Here is an 18,702-nt window from a genome sequence, read left to right on the forward strand (position 1 = left end):
TTACTAAATAAATAAATTAAAGTTAATTATTAATAGACAAGTCAATACATTTTTCTGAATTCTTACTGCTTTAAATAATTTAAAAATCTTGATTTTCTTATGACATTGTGTTGTGCGCGGCGGAAGCCAAAACCAAACCGATGTGCTTGGAGAGACCAAATCAAACAAACGCCGAAAGAAGGCCAAACAATGCAAAGTAACGGCACAAACTCAAACACAAAGTTTAACGTGGTTCAGCAAGTTGCCTACGTCCACGGGGCAAGAAAGGGATGTGGTTTTTACTAATAGAGAAGAAGAGTACAAACCGAGATTACAAATCACTCAAAGCAATCAACTAATCTCATCAACAAAATTCTTAATCTCTCCAAATAAAACCCTAAACAAATAGCTCAGAAAATACTTCTTTTCTGTGCTCCAAATATCCCCCCAACAATCACCAATCAAAGCCAAAGAAATCCTAAAACCGTGGTTGCTATTTATATCAAACAACAAACCCAATCAGAACAGAAAACCAAGCCCATGCCCAAAACCGCATCGCGGTCGACCGTCGCGCCAATCGCGATCGACCGTGGCCAATCGACAGAGAACAAATAACCACTACAGGGTCTCGAGGTCGACTGTCGCGCCACTCTCGGTCGATTGCAAAAAGTCCAGAGACTTTTCATGTGTTCGTGCACGTTCGCGGTCGACCGCTGCTCCACTCGCGGTCGACCAGCCCGAACTCAAAAGTGTCCTCCGCTATTTCCTAAACTTCGTTGTTTCCTCTTCAATTCTCCACCTCGGTGAAGTTTTCTCAAAACTAAGCAGACACCAACCAAACCAAATGTCTCACTTGCATCCAGTACGAAGTGAAACGAAATCATAATAACGGACTCAATCCACAACAAGTCGAGACCCAAATGAGAATCCGAACACTCTCCAAACGTCGGTATCTACCCATCAAATCGGCTGCATCATAAATAACTGCCTACGTATCCTCTTGTCAAAAGAATCAAGCCTTCACGTAGTTACCCAAATGACCTCCAAAGGCCCTCAATCAAATAGAAAAGTTCTCAACTCTTCACTAACAAATATGCGGCTAATGGCTCTCAAAATGGCCCCAAAGTAAAACAAATCAAACACCTCTACCTGAGGTGAACCAATGGTCGTATCCAAATTATATCCACCAGTTGCATTCGAATCAACCAACTCATCATCTGCACCCAAATCCAAATGATCCCCTAACTGTGTCACCTCAGCTGGAATCTCAAACGATGCAGTATGATCTGGAGTATGTGGAGTAATCTCCACCCAACGTGGAGTAGCATCAACCTCCACTCGCTGCGATGTCCCAACGATCTGATCAACACTCTTCACCTCGCGAGAGTCAAAAGTGACATACCTGCTCAGAACAAAATCAGAATCTCCTAACTGATAACCAAACAAGCCTCTAAATCCCAAACATGCAATCAGATCAAATCTCACATCCTCGATGTGACCAAATGTTAGGCAACCAAACATCCGACGCAATCCAAAATCTGAAGCAGCTCTACCAGATCCAAAATCTCCAAACACAGCAGTCGACAACCTATGAACAAGATGACCCAAATATGTCGAAGCCCGAAAGCCAAATCCAATGCTCGACATCAAATGCCGATCCTCCTCTAGAAAGGAACGACCAATCAAAAATATCATCTCATCTCGTCACCTCCAATGTTTCCTCTCCAATGAAGTGTTTCAAACTGCCGTGAGCTCGGTACAAATGCAGAAATAGGTCCCTCTTGTACCTCCCTCTAAAATCAGAATGAAGTACCTTCATCTTTCTGCCAATACACTTCCTAAAACTGTTGGAGACTACTAGGACTTTATCCAAACGGGATTTGGTTGTAACCCAAACATGCCTAGAATAGTCTTCAGCATAGGAAACCAAACATCCATTACCTCTCAATGATGCCTCCTTGAAAGGCCTCCAAATGCCTAATGAACACCACCTAAAAGACCCCTCAAGCAATGGATAGAAGTGCCAAACTCCACCTCAGTCTTCTCGCTCATACCAATGTGCTCACATGACTTTAATATGCATGTCAAAACACTTCTCAATAATCCATGCACGTTATCAACAATCAAATATCCCATCCTCAAATCCTTCTATCCCGGCTATCTATCTCAAAGCACAAAAAAAAAATGGAGCAAACGAAGAATAGATCCAAACTGATAAATGAGAGATTTTTACCAAAAGATCTCACCTTTATCTCCAAACGAAGCCCTAGCCAAACTTCCAAAGTGATCTACTCCTCCAAATAGCCTAAGAACGAAGAATAGATCCAAACTGATAAAGATAGAATTTTTACCTCCAATTAAAACCCTAACAAGAGTCTCCGAAAGATCTCACCCCACACGACGGTAGACAAGATCATCAATAGTAAAAATCCTACATTTATCACCAACTGAAACCCTAGACGAACTTCCAAAGTGATCTACTCCTCCAATTAACCCAAGTACCAACAAACCAATGCGGAACAAACGAAGAATAGATCCAAAATTAAAAAAGATAGAGTGTTTACCAAAAAGATCTCACTTTTATCACCAAACGAAACCCTAGATAAGCCTCCAAAACGATCTACTCCTCCAAATAGCCCAAGCGTAGCCCTAGCTCTGATACTAATTGTTGTGCACGGCAGAAGCCAAAACCAAACCGATGTGCTTCGAGAGACCAAATCAAACAAACGCCGAAAAAAGGCCAAACAATGTAAAATAACGGCACAAACTCAAACACAAAGTTTAACGTGGTTCGGCAAGTTGCCTACGTCCACGTGGCAAGAAGGGGATGATATTTTCACTAATAGAGAAGAAGAGTACAAACTGAGATTACAAATCACTCAAAGTAATCAACTAATCATACCAACAAAACTCTTAATCTCTCCAAATAAAACCCTAAACAAATAGCTCAAAAAATACCTCTTTTTTGTGCTCAAAATCCCCCCCCCCCCCAACAATCACCAATCAAAGCCAAAGAAACCCTAAAACCATGGTTGCTATTTATATCAAACAACAAACCCAATCAGAACAGGAAACCAAGCCCAGGCCTAAAACCGCATCGCGGTCAACCGTCACGCCAGTCGCGGTCGACCGTGGCCAATCGACAAAGAACAAAAAACTACTACAGGGTCTCGAGGTCGACCGTCGCGTCACTCGCGGTCGACCGCAAAAAGTCCAGAGACTTTTCCTGTGTTCGTGCACGTTCGCGATCGACCGCTGCGCCACTCGCGGTCGACCGGCCCAAACTCAAAATGGTCCTCCGCTATTTCCTGAACTTCGCTGTTTCCTCTTCACGTTGAAGATTGACGGTAGGATTTTTTTTTATTAAGCAAACAACTAGGAAGTATTAGTGATTATTAATACATTGAAAGCTTTCGCTCCAAAATTTTTCTAAAGTTATCCAGATTTCTCTTGAGCAGACATCTGAAATTATCTTGATCTAATATGTTTCATTTTAAATTATTCTAAAATTTAGAAACATGCTTTTGTTAAACACGAGAATTAAACCAATTCAATACAACTGATTTTGGGAGTCATTCTTTTGCTAAAATCACAGGAGTGAAGGAATTTCGAGTCCTCATGTTGTTAAACCTCAAGGGAACTGAGCTAACTAAATTGAACCTCAAGCTGAAAAGAGTTGCGCTGTCAGTATCAGTTTATATACTATGGCAAGAGAGGAATTTCAGGATTTTCTAACAGAGAGCAGTTAGAAGCCCAGACCTTCTCTTCCGTGATATCAAGATAAGTGTATATACAAAGATTTTGAATTCCAACATTCCTCAGCATATGTTACAGTACATAGAAGATTTGTTTTAGGATAGACTGGACTTTATAACCAGTCTGTTTGTTTTGTTTTTTTGATGTGCTCAATCTTTCTCATATTTAGTGGTGAATAAAATTTACATTCATTGACAAAAAAAATTTTTTTGAACGATTACTTTACATAATCTACTAGACTAAATAATATGCAAACTAAGACTACTAAGTACAAGTGATATTCATTGAAGCATTCCCAGTGAGAAAATGAGTAGAGAGTATTGTTCTAACATTTATACATTCAATTTTGGCTATCCAAACTTCCTCGAGAATTTTATTAAGTTTCTCTAGATAAAAACTCCTAAATTCTACATATTTTGCATTCCAGATATTTTCTAACTACATGCATGGTTATTTTTTGTTAAATCTCAGAGGATTGCGCCAAGTAATTTAAACTGTTTTTTTAAAGCTGTCAAGCTTAATGAAACTGTTGGATAGCGGATTCCTAATCTATTTTGATAACACGAGGTTATTAGGATTCCTAATCTATTTTGGTAACATGAGGTTATTAGGATTCCTAATCTATTTTGGTAACATGAGGTTATTAGGATTCCTAATCTATTTTGGTAATAGGTTATTAGGATTCCTAATTTGATTTGGATTTTGGTTTAGAATTCCTAGTATGTTTATGATTTTAGGATTTCTATATATATGAAATAATTGGAAGAGAGAATTTAGAGAAGCAAATTGGAGATATTTGGAGCACAGAAAGAGGTATTTTCTGAGCTATTTGTTTAGGGTTTTGTTTGGAGAGATTAAGAGCTTGTTGGTGAGATTAGTTTGTTCCTTCGAGTGAGTTGTAATCTTAGTTTGTACTCTTTCTCTATTAGTGAAAACCTCATCACCTTTCTTGCCCCGTGGACGTAGGCAATTTGCCGAACCACGTTAAAATTGGTGTTTTATTTGTGCATTGATATTTAGTTCGTTTGGCTCTCTTGGATTGGCGTTTGGTTTGGTGCATCGACACAGCTTTTGGCACAACAGAAACTGACCTACTGCACTAAATAATGTGCAAAGTAATTAAGCACATGTTTTAAATGATTCTATTAAAATATTAAGTCCTGCTTCATGGCTAAAACTAGTTAATTAAATGTTATTATTCACACAGAATGCAGCATTTACTTGTAATGTTACGTTGTGCATATCATCTCTATGCCTGATATATACTCTTCATCAATAATATCTCCTTTTCATAAAAAATTGTGATTGCGAACATTTTCTTATTATTTACAGACGTGCTTTACAATCATTTTAATTTAACAGAGGAGATAGCCCTTAACTGAACTAAATAGAAAAATAATGTCAATATAGCTAACTCCTAAATTTTGGATGAAAGCTTTGTTGTTGTATTTTAGGGGACAAAGAGGCTATGCCCTTGTTCCCATGATTGCCAGAGGGTTGAGTTGGGCCCTGAATAATCTGTAATTCTCCACATTAAAGATGGACTTGGTTGATGCTACATTTTCTCTTCTTAAAGGTATTTTTTATGGTGAATTTCACAAAGCCCCTCTTAAGTTCAGCTGTTTTGAGATAACACCCCTTAACTTTAAAAATGTCACAGACATTCTCCCCCTTAAGTTTGGCTGATTTTGAGACAACCCCCTAAAATTTAAAAATGACACTTAAAGCCCCATTACATTTTGTCTTATGACCCCTAACTAACACTGTTAGATCTGACTGCGCATGTCACGTGTATCCAAATTAATGACAAAAATTGCCCCTAATGGGAAACACCCTTGCATGTGTTTATAATAATTTTAAAGGTAATTCTCACATAAACCTCGTAAGTTTGGGTTAGAAATTTAATTAAGTTTATTATTGATTAATTATTTTATTTTAGTTTAGTAAATAGAGTATTAATTTGGAAAAGGTAGTTTGATCTTCTACCAAATCAGCTAAAAATGTTAGGGTGGTTTGTTGAAAAGGTAGAAAACATTTAGAGGTCTTTGAAACACCGCATACAGGGGTGTTAAGTGGCAAGTTCAAACTTTAGGGAGTTATCTCAAAAATGGCCAAACTTAAGGCGCATTTTTTTGTGAAACTTAAGCTCTTTTTGTACTATTTGTATTTTTGCTCGACGTTGGCGGTGTGCATGTTTCCTTGCTTACTTATTCAAGAATATGCATGCGGTTTCCATAGGTGTCGTAGCTACCACAGATGCGGCTGAAGCTTGTACCGGTATAAACATAGCTGTTGTGCTTGGCGGATTTCCTAGAAAGAAAAAGAAGGGGACGGAGAAGAAAGATGTAATGTCGAAAAATGCTTCCACCTACAAAGATCAAGCTTCAGCTTTAGAGAAACATACAGCTTCCGGCCAGTTGCAATTGAAAATCCACTTAAAAAACGTGACCGATGGGATTTGAACCTGAGTTACCGTGATACCATGCATCTTAGGTTTTAGTCCCTCTAACCATTACACCAAAACTTGAAAGTTATGATGAGTGTTAAGGATTATATATAGTTTTATATTAATTCTAACAACTTCATGTTGTGCGTAGCGGAAATTTCGACAGAGTTTCTGGTGCACAATAAGAGAGAAAGATCAATAAGAATTCCCGTCTCACCAAGGAAACAAGAATCTGAAGCGAATATCTCAACAAAGTGAGATATCGGCTCTTCCTCTCATCAGTTCTAGGACTGATTTGTCGAGTGATCCTAAAACTATTACAATGGCTACAAACTCAAACAAACTAATTTTACGTGGTTCGGCAAACTGCCACTGCTGGAAATTTAACTTTTAGCGACGGACAAATCCGTCGCTATAAGTCCATTTTCCGTCGCTAAAAGTTTTAGCGACGGAAAAAATAATATTCCGTCGCTAAAATATCGACGCTATTACAGGGGTGCCTAAAACGACTTTTAGCGACGGAATTTCCGTCGCTAATTATTAGCGACGGATTATTAGCGACAGAAAATTGGTCGCTATTTTAAAATAATAAAAAATTTAAAAAACAATAGCGACGGATTTGCCGTCGCTAAAGATTTATTCGCGACGGAAAATCCGTCGCTAATTAAACAATAGCGACGGAAAATCCGTCGCTATTGTTTCTGGAGTATGCACAGATCTGATTTCGTGCACGTTTTCCGTCGCTAAACAATACTTTAGTGACGAAAATGTCGTGGCTAAAAGTATTTTTAGCGACGGAAATTCCGTCGCTAAAAATTTAAAAATAAGAAATTAAAAAAATATTTTGAAAATTGAAAATACCCTGTACAATATCGATAATAATTTTTAAAAACCTGTTCAATCAGCAGAAGAAAGCTTCAATCTCACGCAAATATCACATCTCACGCATATATCACACATTTAATTTAATAAAAGCAAATAAAAGTTTCTCGACAGGTACATAATAAGTATTGTTTATACAACACAAGAAATTGTTTTCAAAGTTATATTAAGGACAATCAATCCTCCTGATCATCATCATCATCATCCTCAACACCAGCCACATTATGACTACCCCCCGGCTGCACCTTGTGAAGAAGTCCCGGCCTGTAAATATAAATCAAATGTTAACAAGTGTGTGTAAACGTTAATAAGAGTACAAATATAAATATATACTACAACACAACACCACAAAATCACAACACAACACCACAACACAACAACACTACACCATCACAACACTACACTACACTGCACTGCACAACACATCACCACACATCACACCACAACACCACCACAAATCCTCCAACCTCACCCACCAACCCACCAACCAATACCACCAACACTACGCACGCATACACCATCAACACCACCATCACATAAAAACATTATAAGTATATATTTTGAGGTTTGTGTTAGTGTTAGAGTTAGGGTTTGTGTGTAACAGTTTGTATCAGTGTGTATCAGTATGTACAATATCATCTAATTAAAAAAACAAAGTATATATATTACCTGTGACGACAAAAACCGTCTCCTATATGCCTCCTGAGCCTCCTGAGGCAGAGTCGACATGAATTGTGTGAACTCCAATTCGGTCTGCTCCCGGCGCCTCCGTTCTAACTCTAGAGCCCGCTGATATGTTGTTTGCTGCGACTGCCAATCTTCAATCGCTTTTAATCGCTGCTCCATCGAGTCTTGATATGAACTGCTTCCTGGTGTTCCTTGTGGTGCTGCAGACTCGTAGGTGCTACTAGACTCGTGCGGCCTCTGCTCGGATCCTCTCCACCGATATCTGTTCTTCCTACTAGGTCCAATGACCGTCTCGATGATGGAGTCCTCATCCTCCCTACTTAGCCGGCCAGGAGTGTTAGAACAGACCTGAGACTGAGTCATTTGCTCCTGTACCTTGGCATGTAATTTCTCCTGCGATATATCAAAACAACCCGGGCAAGTCGACTTAATAATGATGCATTGATATGAAATTGAATATATAAATGAACTGCTACTTACAGCCAGATCCTTATTCTTTGCTTTCTTCTCTTCATCGGCGTAATTCGGGCTCCAGGAAGTCAGAATACGATCTGCAAAATGTCTGAGATCTCCCCTTCCCTATTTTATTCAAATATATCATTAACCCATAACACATAAATTATACTCAACGTAAAAGCTAATATATTATATACCTCAAGCTCTAATTGATGATAATGCTGGCTGAATGTCCTGGAGCCCCCGTGATGCTCGTAACTGCGAGGCGCGTTGCGATTCCTCCTTGCTATTTCAGCTTGAGCCTGCAAAACAATGTCAATTCGAAACAATATAGAAATTCAAACAATAAATTAAAAATATAAACTTTAATAATACCTGAATTTCAGCAGTGTCCCAGTAACTGCAAAGTGCAAAAAAATCTACTCCATCCACACGCTCGTCAAGATGCCAGAATCGCTCCCAATCTTCTGTTATTTGGACAAAATATTTTTTCTTTACCTCAAACCGCCATCTCTTGAACGATACATTGATTTGCCCGAAGCAGTACGTCCAGGCACAAATATTATCGTCAAGAAAGAAAAATCGCTTCAGCATATAAAAAAAAGTAGATACAAATCAGTGTATTAAACATAATAATAAACTAATAACTAATAATGATAAAAATTAAAATAAATGACTCACACATATATATCTCCAACAAGCCACCAGCGTATCAATCCGCTGCGATTTCCACGTCAAAAATATGTTGAAGAAATCGTGTCTCCTGGCTAAAGCGGCAAGGAAATTGTTGAAAGCATTGGCAAAGGCCCCAACAGGCACTCCGTTTTCCCATCGGATCACAGCCCTCCGATTAATATCAGGGATGAGGTTCGATTCCTTAGTAGCATTGTGGCCGCGTCTAGGAGGTCGCTCGGTACCTACGAAACAAAGAATCAAATGAAACAATGAATCAATATATATTTGTGAAAAAAATTAAAATAATAACCGATAGACTATAAAAATTTATTCATACCTTACAGTTCGAGGCATCTACGCTTTGCTTGTTCGTACCTTTGCTGCGCGATGGGGCGCATATTATGATAAGAATCCCAATCATCCCTCACCTTGGCCGGACCGTGGACTCGCTGATCCGTAATAGAATCTGACGGTAGTGCCGTAGTTTCTAAAGCTACGCTATACGGCTCAAATCTCCTCTCCTCCAATATATCTGCATGCGGTGGTGGTGGTATCTCCGCATGCTGTGTAGGATCAGCCTGTGTCTCTACGTCATGTGGAGCATCTCCGCGTGATGTGTCCTGTGGCTGCGAGTCATGTGTAGCATCTCCTCCTCCTGTGTAGTAAATGTTAAAAATATATTAGGCGCATGTTAATAGTTTATAGAAATGTACAAATATAACAAATAAATAAAAATACCTGACGTAGAGGCATGTGCGTCGCCTCCAGAATGTCTACCAAAAATTCTCTCAAGCGCTCTCTTACATAATCCTCTCGTCGTCTATACTTTGAAAACATAATGAATATCCAACAAAGGCAATAATGTAATACAGATGTCCAGTTAAACAGATAATGCAAATAATTAATAAAACAGCACATGGCAACAGAATCGCGTGTACATGATGTCCAGTTAAACAGATAATACAAAGGCAATAATGTAATACATGACACACCGTGTTACATGATAACCAGTCAAACAGATAATACAAAGGTAATAATATAATACATGACACATCGTGATACATGATAACCAGTCAAACAGATGATGTTGAGGCTCTACTCTGCGATCGTGTACGGATAGCCTGCGACCGTGTGCGTGCCAACGAAAGGACTGTTCTTATAGTTTTATCGACTCCGCTGCGGACAGGTTTTTTTCCTTTACGCCTTGGCTCACATATAATCGCAGGTACATCAGGGCGCGCTAGTGCAATTTCATCGTCCAGATTATTATTTTGTGTCAATGAAAACTCCTCGGCTATTTCGTCGGCCAAGATAACCTCCTCATCGTGATCTTCGTCAGACACGACTTCATGAATGTAGGCTCTAGGTGGATTCTTAAGGATAACCCATTCGTCATTTTTCATTATATCTTTGACATAAAAGCACTGTTTGGCGTGAGTAGCTAACATGTATTTTTCAGACTGATATATTTCCTTGTTAAGATTAACGATTGTGTAACCGTAGTCATCCTTCGCCTTTTTCTGTTCACACCAACGAACCTTAAACATCACATGACTGACTTCCTTATTAATCCCATAGAAAATCTCCACGATGTCTTCTACCTGACCGTAGCAATAGATTTCCCCCTGTATCGGATTTAGATCTTTTGCACTAGCGTATGACAGTTGAGAGAAGGAGCAGAACACACCGCTGTTTTGCGTTTGTCGTCTCTCTTCGAGACCGACGATGTTAAACCTAAAGCCGTTGACACAGTAGCCTCCATAATGCTTAACCACATTAGAAGGACCTCTGGCATATAAACAAACTTTCTCAGACAGGTTAATCCCATTCGTAATCCGTTTGTCAACCTTAAGAAAAGAATCAAATAGTTTACATATCTGTTGGCAGGCACATATATTTGATATACGAATCAGAAATGTAAAAAGATCTTACTTCACCCTTCAGCCATGCAGGGAATTGTCTAGAGTGTGTGTCCATAACTCTCTTATTTTTTGTTCTGCATTTAAGATTAGTCTGGACATGTCGGATGTGAAGCCTAGACAAGAAGCATTTATAACGGTTAAATAGAGATAATTATTGTGAGGTGATCTAATCTGATTCAAACAGTTAAATACTTACGCCGCGTATATGTTAAATGTAGTATCATTGCTCAGGATATATGTGTGGGCTTGATCTAGCTCCATTCTGGGGAATCTAGTGTCCTCCCCACGATCATTGTAGAATGTACCGTCAATTATTCGTTGGGGACGGTTCAGCCTTGTCTCTACGCCCCGCAAGTAACGAGAGATAAAATTCAAACTCTCGTTACTTATGTAGTTCTCTGCGATCGACCCTTCAGGATGTGCACGATTATGCATCAGTTGTTTCATGAAACCCAAATACCTACAAGCATATAGTTTCATGATTTGTGACAAAATTGAACTGAGAAACGTAATTTGACAAATATTAAATGAATATTATAATAATAAATACCTCTCCACGGGGTACATCCAGCGATATTGAACTGGTCCTGCGATGCGGGCTTCGTATGCTAAATGTATTGTGAGATGCACCATGACCGTGAAGAATGAGGGTGGAAATAGTATTTCCATTTTACACAGTGTATTAGCAACACGTCCCTCTAATTCTTCAAACTCCCTAACATCAATCACCTTAGAGCATAGTTGCTTGAAGAAACCGCAGAATTCTATTACCACCATCGCGAGTTCCTTGTCAGCATGTCGCAACGCAACCGGGAGAAGTTGATGTAATAGAATATGATGATCATGTGTCTTGAGTCCCAAAATCTTTCTGTCCTCAATATGCACATTTGCTGAAATGTTTGAAGCATAACCATCCGGTGTCTTCACGGACTTTAGAAATAAACACATATTGTGGACCTCATCCTTCGACAGTGTGACACGGGAGGCTGGGAGTTCAAACTTTCCGTCGCCCTTATCTATAGCTTGCAGTTCCGGACGAATGTTCAATTCTGCTAGGTCTCGACGTGCCCTTAAGTCATCTTTCGATTTTTTCCCGTCCTGCAACAAAGTGTTCAAGAGATTCTCGCATATGTTCTTCTCGATGTGCATGACATCCAAGTTGTGACGTATTTTTAAACTTCTCCAATATGGCAGCTGATAAAATATGCTGAATTTTGACCATCCATGCGGAAGTTCGGTGCCTTTTGAGACACGCTCATGCGACCGGACATTGCGAGGCTTATTTCCTTTTGATTTTCCCTTTCCCTTCCATTTTTGCTTCAATATTTTTCTCCTAACACCAAATGGATTTTCTTTGTTGAATCTTTTTTTTCCAAATATTTTTCTAGGTAAAGGATGTAGAAGCTCAAATATTTCTTCTCCGGTCAGCCTTGGTGGTGCCGGTCTACTTTCTGGATTGCCGTCGAACTTTCCTACTAACTTTCTGAACTTGTGCCCTGTAGGCAACCATCTTCTGTGTTGCCAATAACAAAACTTACGGCTGTACTTCAGGAACTTTCCCTCATAGTCTGACATGCAAATCGGACAAGCAATCTGACCCTTCGTCGACCATCCAGACAGGTTAGCGTATGCCGGGAAGTCATTAATTGTCCACATGACCATTGCCCGCATACAGAAAGACTCCTTACCATAAGCATCATAAGTGCTGACACCTTTTTCCCAGAGAAGCTTCAGGTCGTCAATTAATGGTTGGAGGAAAACATCGATGTCATTTCCAGGAGAATATCTTCCAGGGATCAAAAGTGACAGTATCATGTACGGTTGCTTCATGCACATCGACGGGGGCATGTTGTACGGTGTCAGCAACACTGGCCAGGTAGACCAAGCAGAGCTCATTAATCCAAACGGATTAAATCCGTCGCTAGCAAGCCCCAGCCTAATATTCCGAGACTCTTTACCGAAGTCGGGGTATATACGGTCAATGTGCTTCCATGCCTCACCGTCCGCAGGATGTCTTAGTTTCCCGTCCTCTTTACGGTCGGTCGAGTGCCATCGCATATTCTCAGCCAGCTCGGCAGACATATAAAACCGCTGCAGCCTAGGAATAATTGGAAAATATCGGAGAACCTTCGCAGGGATTCTGTTCTGCTTATTGGATGCACTGCCTTCGGATGTACCCGTATGTTTTTTCCAACGTGATACATGACACGTCGGACATTCCTCCAGAGCTTCATTACCCTTATTGTACAAGATGCAGTCATTAGGACAGGCGTCTATCTTTTTGTAATCAAGACCCAGGGTATCAACAATCTTGTGAGCTTCATAATAAGTTGCGGGGATGCTCTTCTCGCCGCCTGGAATGACTTTCCTGAGCAAGTCTAATAACATCTCGAAATGTGTAACAGCCATCCCACTGAGTGTTTGGATATGAAGAAGCCTCAGCATAAAAGAAAGCCTTGTGAACTCGGTGCAACCCTCGTATAACGGTGACTCGTTTTCTTCAACAAGTCTCATCAATCGGGCTACATCTTGAAACATATCAGTAGTGTTAACATCACTCGAAGACGGCACGGTAAGAATATCTTCCAACATATCAGTTGTGTCAATTGTCGGATTGTCGACATCAGTAAACTCTTCCTCTAATTGCATCACCGGGACGCCTTCACCGTGATGACTCCAAAATACATAAGAGCTATCAAATCCATTGATTGACAGATGGAAACTTACGTCACTCCTAGTGAGCATTTTATCATTCCTACAATTCTTACAAGGACAAAAAATCAACCCGCTGAGTGACCGTAGAGGGTTGGTGTCAGAGTAGGCTAAGAAAGCTTCTATCCCATCCTTGTATCGAGTGTCTAGATGCCTTCGATCACGTGGTATGCCCATGAACGATTTGTCAGGAATTGTCCGCATCTAGAATTTAAAAATTAATGGAAGTGAGCATATCCCTACATATATCATTTTAAGTTATAGGACAAGTGTGTGTGATCGGCTGTCAGAGGAAGGCTTCTATCCCATTAGGTATGTAAACGTAGCGTGTATATGTATTTACGTGTGTTCAAGTGTACTTTTATTTCGTCAAAATTTTGGCAGCACCTACCCGCTGTACTTAATCGGATCCGGATCCTCTACTAATGAGAGGGTTCCTAATATCTCCTAATGAGATCTTGGCCTTTGATTTATCAATCAAAGGCCAAGATTATATATAGTACACGGAGAACAACGAGTAAGCGCCGCCAACAATCCTGTATGCGTATGTGACAAGTAAATAAAGAGATTATATATAGTATTTATTGGACGGGGTATTCTACGGCTCCCAAATATGAGTGTACAGTGTGTGCAATTTCTATGTAATTAGCAAACACTGCTTTATCCGCCAAACAGTTTAACGAGAATAAGGTTTATTTACCTGGTATTCAAAGAAGGTCAAACATAAGAATTACGATCAGTCCTTGATCAAAATTAAACCATCACCCTAACCCTAACCCTAAACCTCACCTTCACCATCCCCTAACCCTAAACCTAAACCCAACCCTCACCCTCAACCTCACAAAATCTCCTCATGCACAAAAGTAGGCGGGAGATAAGGATAAGATATTGTCCTTTGATTGATAAGTTTTAGCGACGGATTATCCCGTCGTTAAAAACTGTTTTAGCGACGGATTATCCCGTCGCTATATCATATTTACCGACGGAATTTTATATTGTCGCTAATACTAACCCTAACCCTAGCCCTAACCCTCACCTAACCCTAACCCTAACCCTCACCGAACCCTAACCCTCACCCTCGATCACCCCTCACCCTCACCCCACCCTCGATCACCTAACACTCACCTCACCCTCGATCACCTAACCCTAACCCTAACCCTCACCCTCAACATCACCTCCACCCTCACCTAACCCTTCTCTAACCCTAATCCAAACCCAAACCCTAACCTTAACCCTCGCCTAACCCTAACCCTAACCCTAACCGAACCCTAACCCTAACCCTAAACCTCGCCTAACCCTAACCATAACATCTAACCCCCACCCTCACCTAACCCTCACCTAACCCTAACCCTCACCGAACCCTAACCCTAACCCTAACCCTAGCCCTAACCCTCGCCTAACCCTAACCCTAACCCTCCCCTAACCCTCACCCTCGATCACCCCTCACCCTCACCCCACCCTCGATCACCTAACACTCACCTCACCCTCGATCACCTAACCCTAACCCTAACCCTCACCCTCAACATCACCTCCACCCTCACCTAACCCTCCTCTAACCCTAATCCTAACCCAAACCCAAACCCTAACCCTAATCGAACCCTAACACTAACCCTAACCCTCGCCTAACCCTAACCCTAACCCTCACCGAACCCTAACCCTAGCCCTAACCCTCGCCTAAACCTAACCATAACACTAACCCTAATTAAAATTAATTTTTTTATATTATAATTTCATCAATATGAACATTTTTTATTAGGGTTTGGTTTTTTTGCATAATTTATTTGTTTTACCATCACCCCCACCCTCACCTAACCAAACCCTAACCCTAACCATAACCCTAACCCTCACCCCCACCCCCACCTAACCCTCCTCTAACCCTAATCCTAACCCAAACCCAAACCCTAACCCTAATCGAACCCTAACCCTAACCCTAACCTTAACCCTCAAACTCACCCTCACCCATCACCCCTCACCCTCACCTCACCCTCGATCACATAACTCTAACACTCACCCCACCCTCGATCAAATAACCCTAATCGAACCCTAACCCTAATCGAACCCTAACCCTAACCCTAACCTTAACCCTCAAACTCACCCTCACCCATCACCCCTCACCCTCACCTCACCCTCGATCACATAACTCTAACACTCACCCCACCCTCGATCAAATAACCCTAACCCTAACCCTAACCCTCACCCTCACCATCACCTCCACCCTCACCTAACCCTCCTCTAACCCTAATCCTAACCCAAACCCAAACCCTAACCCTAATCGAACCCTAACCCTAACCCTAACCCTCGCCTAACCCTAACCCTAACCCTAACCGAACCCTAACCCTAAACCTCGCCTAACCCTAACCATAACATCTAACCCCCACCCTCACCTAACCCTCACCTAACCCTAACCCTAACCCTAACCCTCACCGAACCCTAACCCTAACCCTCTCCTTATTGGGGGAAATGGAGGAGAATTAATTGGGCGCGGGCTGCCCAAAAATTTTGGGCGCCCGCGCCCAAAAAATTTTGCCCGAATTAGTTTTTAGCGACGGCATTTCCGTCGCTAAAACTTCTTTAGCGACGGAAATTCCGTCGCTAAAAACTGTTTAGCGACGGAAAATTTTTTCGTCGTAAATTTATTTAGCGACGAAATATTTCCGTCGCTAAAACCCAAATTTCCGTCGCTATATCAATTTTAGCTACGGAAATTTGGCGACAGAATTTTCCGTCGCTATAAACTAACTTATAGCGACGGAAAATTCCGTCGCTATTATTCCGTAGCTAAAACCTCATTTTCCACTAGTGTGCCTACGTCCACGGGGCAAGGAGGGGGAGATCTAGTATTAGAGGGAGAGAACACAACTAGGGTTTACAATCACTCAATCTAAACCCTGAAACAAACTCTCAGATCCCTCACAATATCTCTCTACAAAAGCACAAAAAGACTGCACACAATCACTTCTGCCGAAAAATAAATCCCTGCACGAAGCCGCAGCCAAGGAAGAAAAAAAAACAGCCGACCCTTTTTTTTCTTTGCATTTGCTTCTGCCCTTTTTGCTCACGAAACCCTAGGAGAAATTTGCTATTTATAAGCAAATTTTTGGGTCGTTGAACAAACCCACTTCGTTGGGTTTGTTTCACACAACGGATGGACCCACGTCTCACTTCCGTTCACAATTCTCCACCTCGGCGAAGTTTTTTCCAAAACTGAGCCGACACCAAAACATCCAAATGTCCCACTTATTGTGTCCAATACGAAATAAACGATTCATGACAACGGACTCAATCCACAACAAGTCGAGAACCCAAATGAGAATGCAAACACTCCAAATGTCGGTATCAACTCACAAATCGATCTCACCCCCATTAAAATCCAACTCGGCTATATCATAAAGACTGCCTACGTATCCTCTTGCCCAAGGAATCAAGCTGAACGTAGTTCACCCAAATGGCCGCGAACGACCTCAATCCAATAGAAGAGTTCGCAACCCTTCTCCAATATCATCTACTCTGCGGCTGATAGCACCTCCAATGGCCATATCCAAACTACATCTATCAGCTGTACTCAAATTAAAACCCAACTTATCATTTGCACCCAAATCCAAATGATCCCTAAGCTGTGTCACCTTAGCTGGAATCCCAAACAATGCAGTATGATCTGGAGTAATCTTCACCCAATATGGAGTAGCATCACACTCCACCCGCTGTGATACATCTAAGGTCTGTCCAAAACTCTCCACCTGCTGAGAGTCAATTAGCTCCCTCATCGAAGCCTCAACTGAAGTGACACTATCAGACCTAACACCTAATTGAGTTTTACCTCCTATCACAGCAGTTGACAATTCTTTAATAAGATGGCTCAAATATGTCGAAGCCTCAGTCCAGAAACTCTTCTGCAGACCATTGCTTAACAACAAACACCGATCCTCCTCCAGCAAGGTACGGTTCTCCAAATTTACCACCCTGTCAAGTTACCCCAAGATTTCCTTTCCAACGAAGTGTCTCGAAATGCCGTAAGCTCGGCTCTAATACAGAAATAGGTCCATATTGTACCTCCCAACAAAATCAGAATAAAGTACCTTCACCTTTCTGTCCATCTTACACTTCTTCAAACTGTTAGAGACTACTAGGGCTTTCTCCAATGGGGATTTGGTTACAACCCAAACATACCTAGAACAACCACCAACAAAGGAAACCAAACGCCTATTACCCCTCAATGATGCCTTCTTGGAAGGCCCCTAAACATCCACGTGAACTCCTCTAGAACAACCCTTAGCACGGTGAATAGATGTGCCAAACTTCACCTCGGTCTTCTTACTCACATCAACATGTTCACTGGACTTCAAACTGCAGGCCTTCACACCCTCTTTCAATCTATGCAAGGAGTCAATACTGGAATGACCAAGCCCCAAATACCGCAGTCTAGTCGAATCAATAGAAGTCACCAGTTCTCCACCTGCCACTATACCTCCAGTCAAGTAATACAGGTTACTCCTCCCGACGCCCTTCATCACAATCTGAGAATCTTCCACAATCTTGAGAACCATGTCCTCAAATCGAACATTCAGACTCTCTCCAACCAAAGCTCCAATTGAGATCAAGTTCTTCCTCAAAGAAGGAACATATCTCACATCATTTAACTCCCTAACAGTTCCGTCAAACATTTTTATGCAAATTCTTCCTATCCCAAGAATCTGGTATGCACCGTTATCAGCCATGTACACCACATCACTATCCTGCTTCTTAAAACTGGAGAATCATTTTCTTCTAGGGCACACATGATAGGTCGTACCACTATCCAACATCCACTCGGATTCCTCCGAATAGCTCCATGTAGGACTGATAGAAAACGAATAAATAGAAGAGTCAGAATTATTACCATCTGATATAACGATGTTTGCTTCTGACGATGGTTGCTTTCCTTTTTCCTTCTGCTTATTCTTCATCCATTCGTCGAGCTTTGGGCAGTCTTTCTTCCAATGATCAGTCTCCTTGCACCAAGCACACTGATCTTTTCTAATTGTAGGATGTCTTACTCTAGACTGTGACTTCCAATTCTTTCGGTTTGGACCTTTCCCTCTTACGGCCAATGCCTCTGCTACCGACTCAGTCGAAGTCTCCTTATCCTTCTTCCGAAGCTGATAATTCACCAGTGCAGCAGTGACCTCACTATACGAAAGAGATGTCTTC

At 41.1% G+C, this 18,702-nt stretch overlaps 1 protein-coding gene across 1 annotated transcript; it reads right to left on the bottom strand.

Annotated features, from left to right (window-relative positions):
- On the bottom strand, positions 9,105-17,609 carry LOC109839364. Its single transcript, XM_020407793.1, has 4 exons — positions 17,592-17,609; positions 9,620-9,701; positions 9,224-9,536; positions 9,105-9,123 (listed from the first exon to the last, which is right to left on the bottom strand). The coding sequence occupies exons 1-4, from the start codon at positions 17,607-17,609 to the stop codon at positions 9,105-9,107; spliced, it is 432 nt and encodes a 143-aa protein (XP_020263382.1).

The sequence above is a fragment of the Asparagus officinalis genome, chromosome 4 (assembly GCF_001876935.1).
Source record: "Asparagus officinalis chromosome 4, Aspof.V1, whole genome shotgun sequence".
In the NCBI taxonomy this organism is placed as follows: Eukaryota; Viridiplantae; Streptophyta; class Magnoliopsida; order Asparagales; family Asparagaceae; genus Asparagus; species Asparagus officinalis.

Excerpts from the sequence above, each read along its gene's own strand:
- LOC109839364 (XM_020407793.1), bottom strand. Across the intron at positions 9,537-9,619 it reads CGCACATGCCTCTACGTCAG|GAGGAGGAGATGCTACACAT; the intron begins GTATTTTTATTT and ends TTTACTACACAG.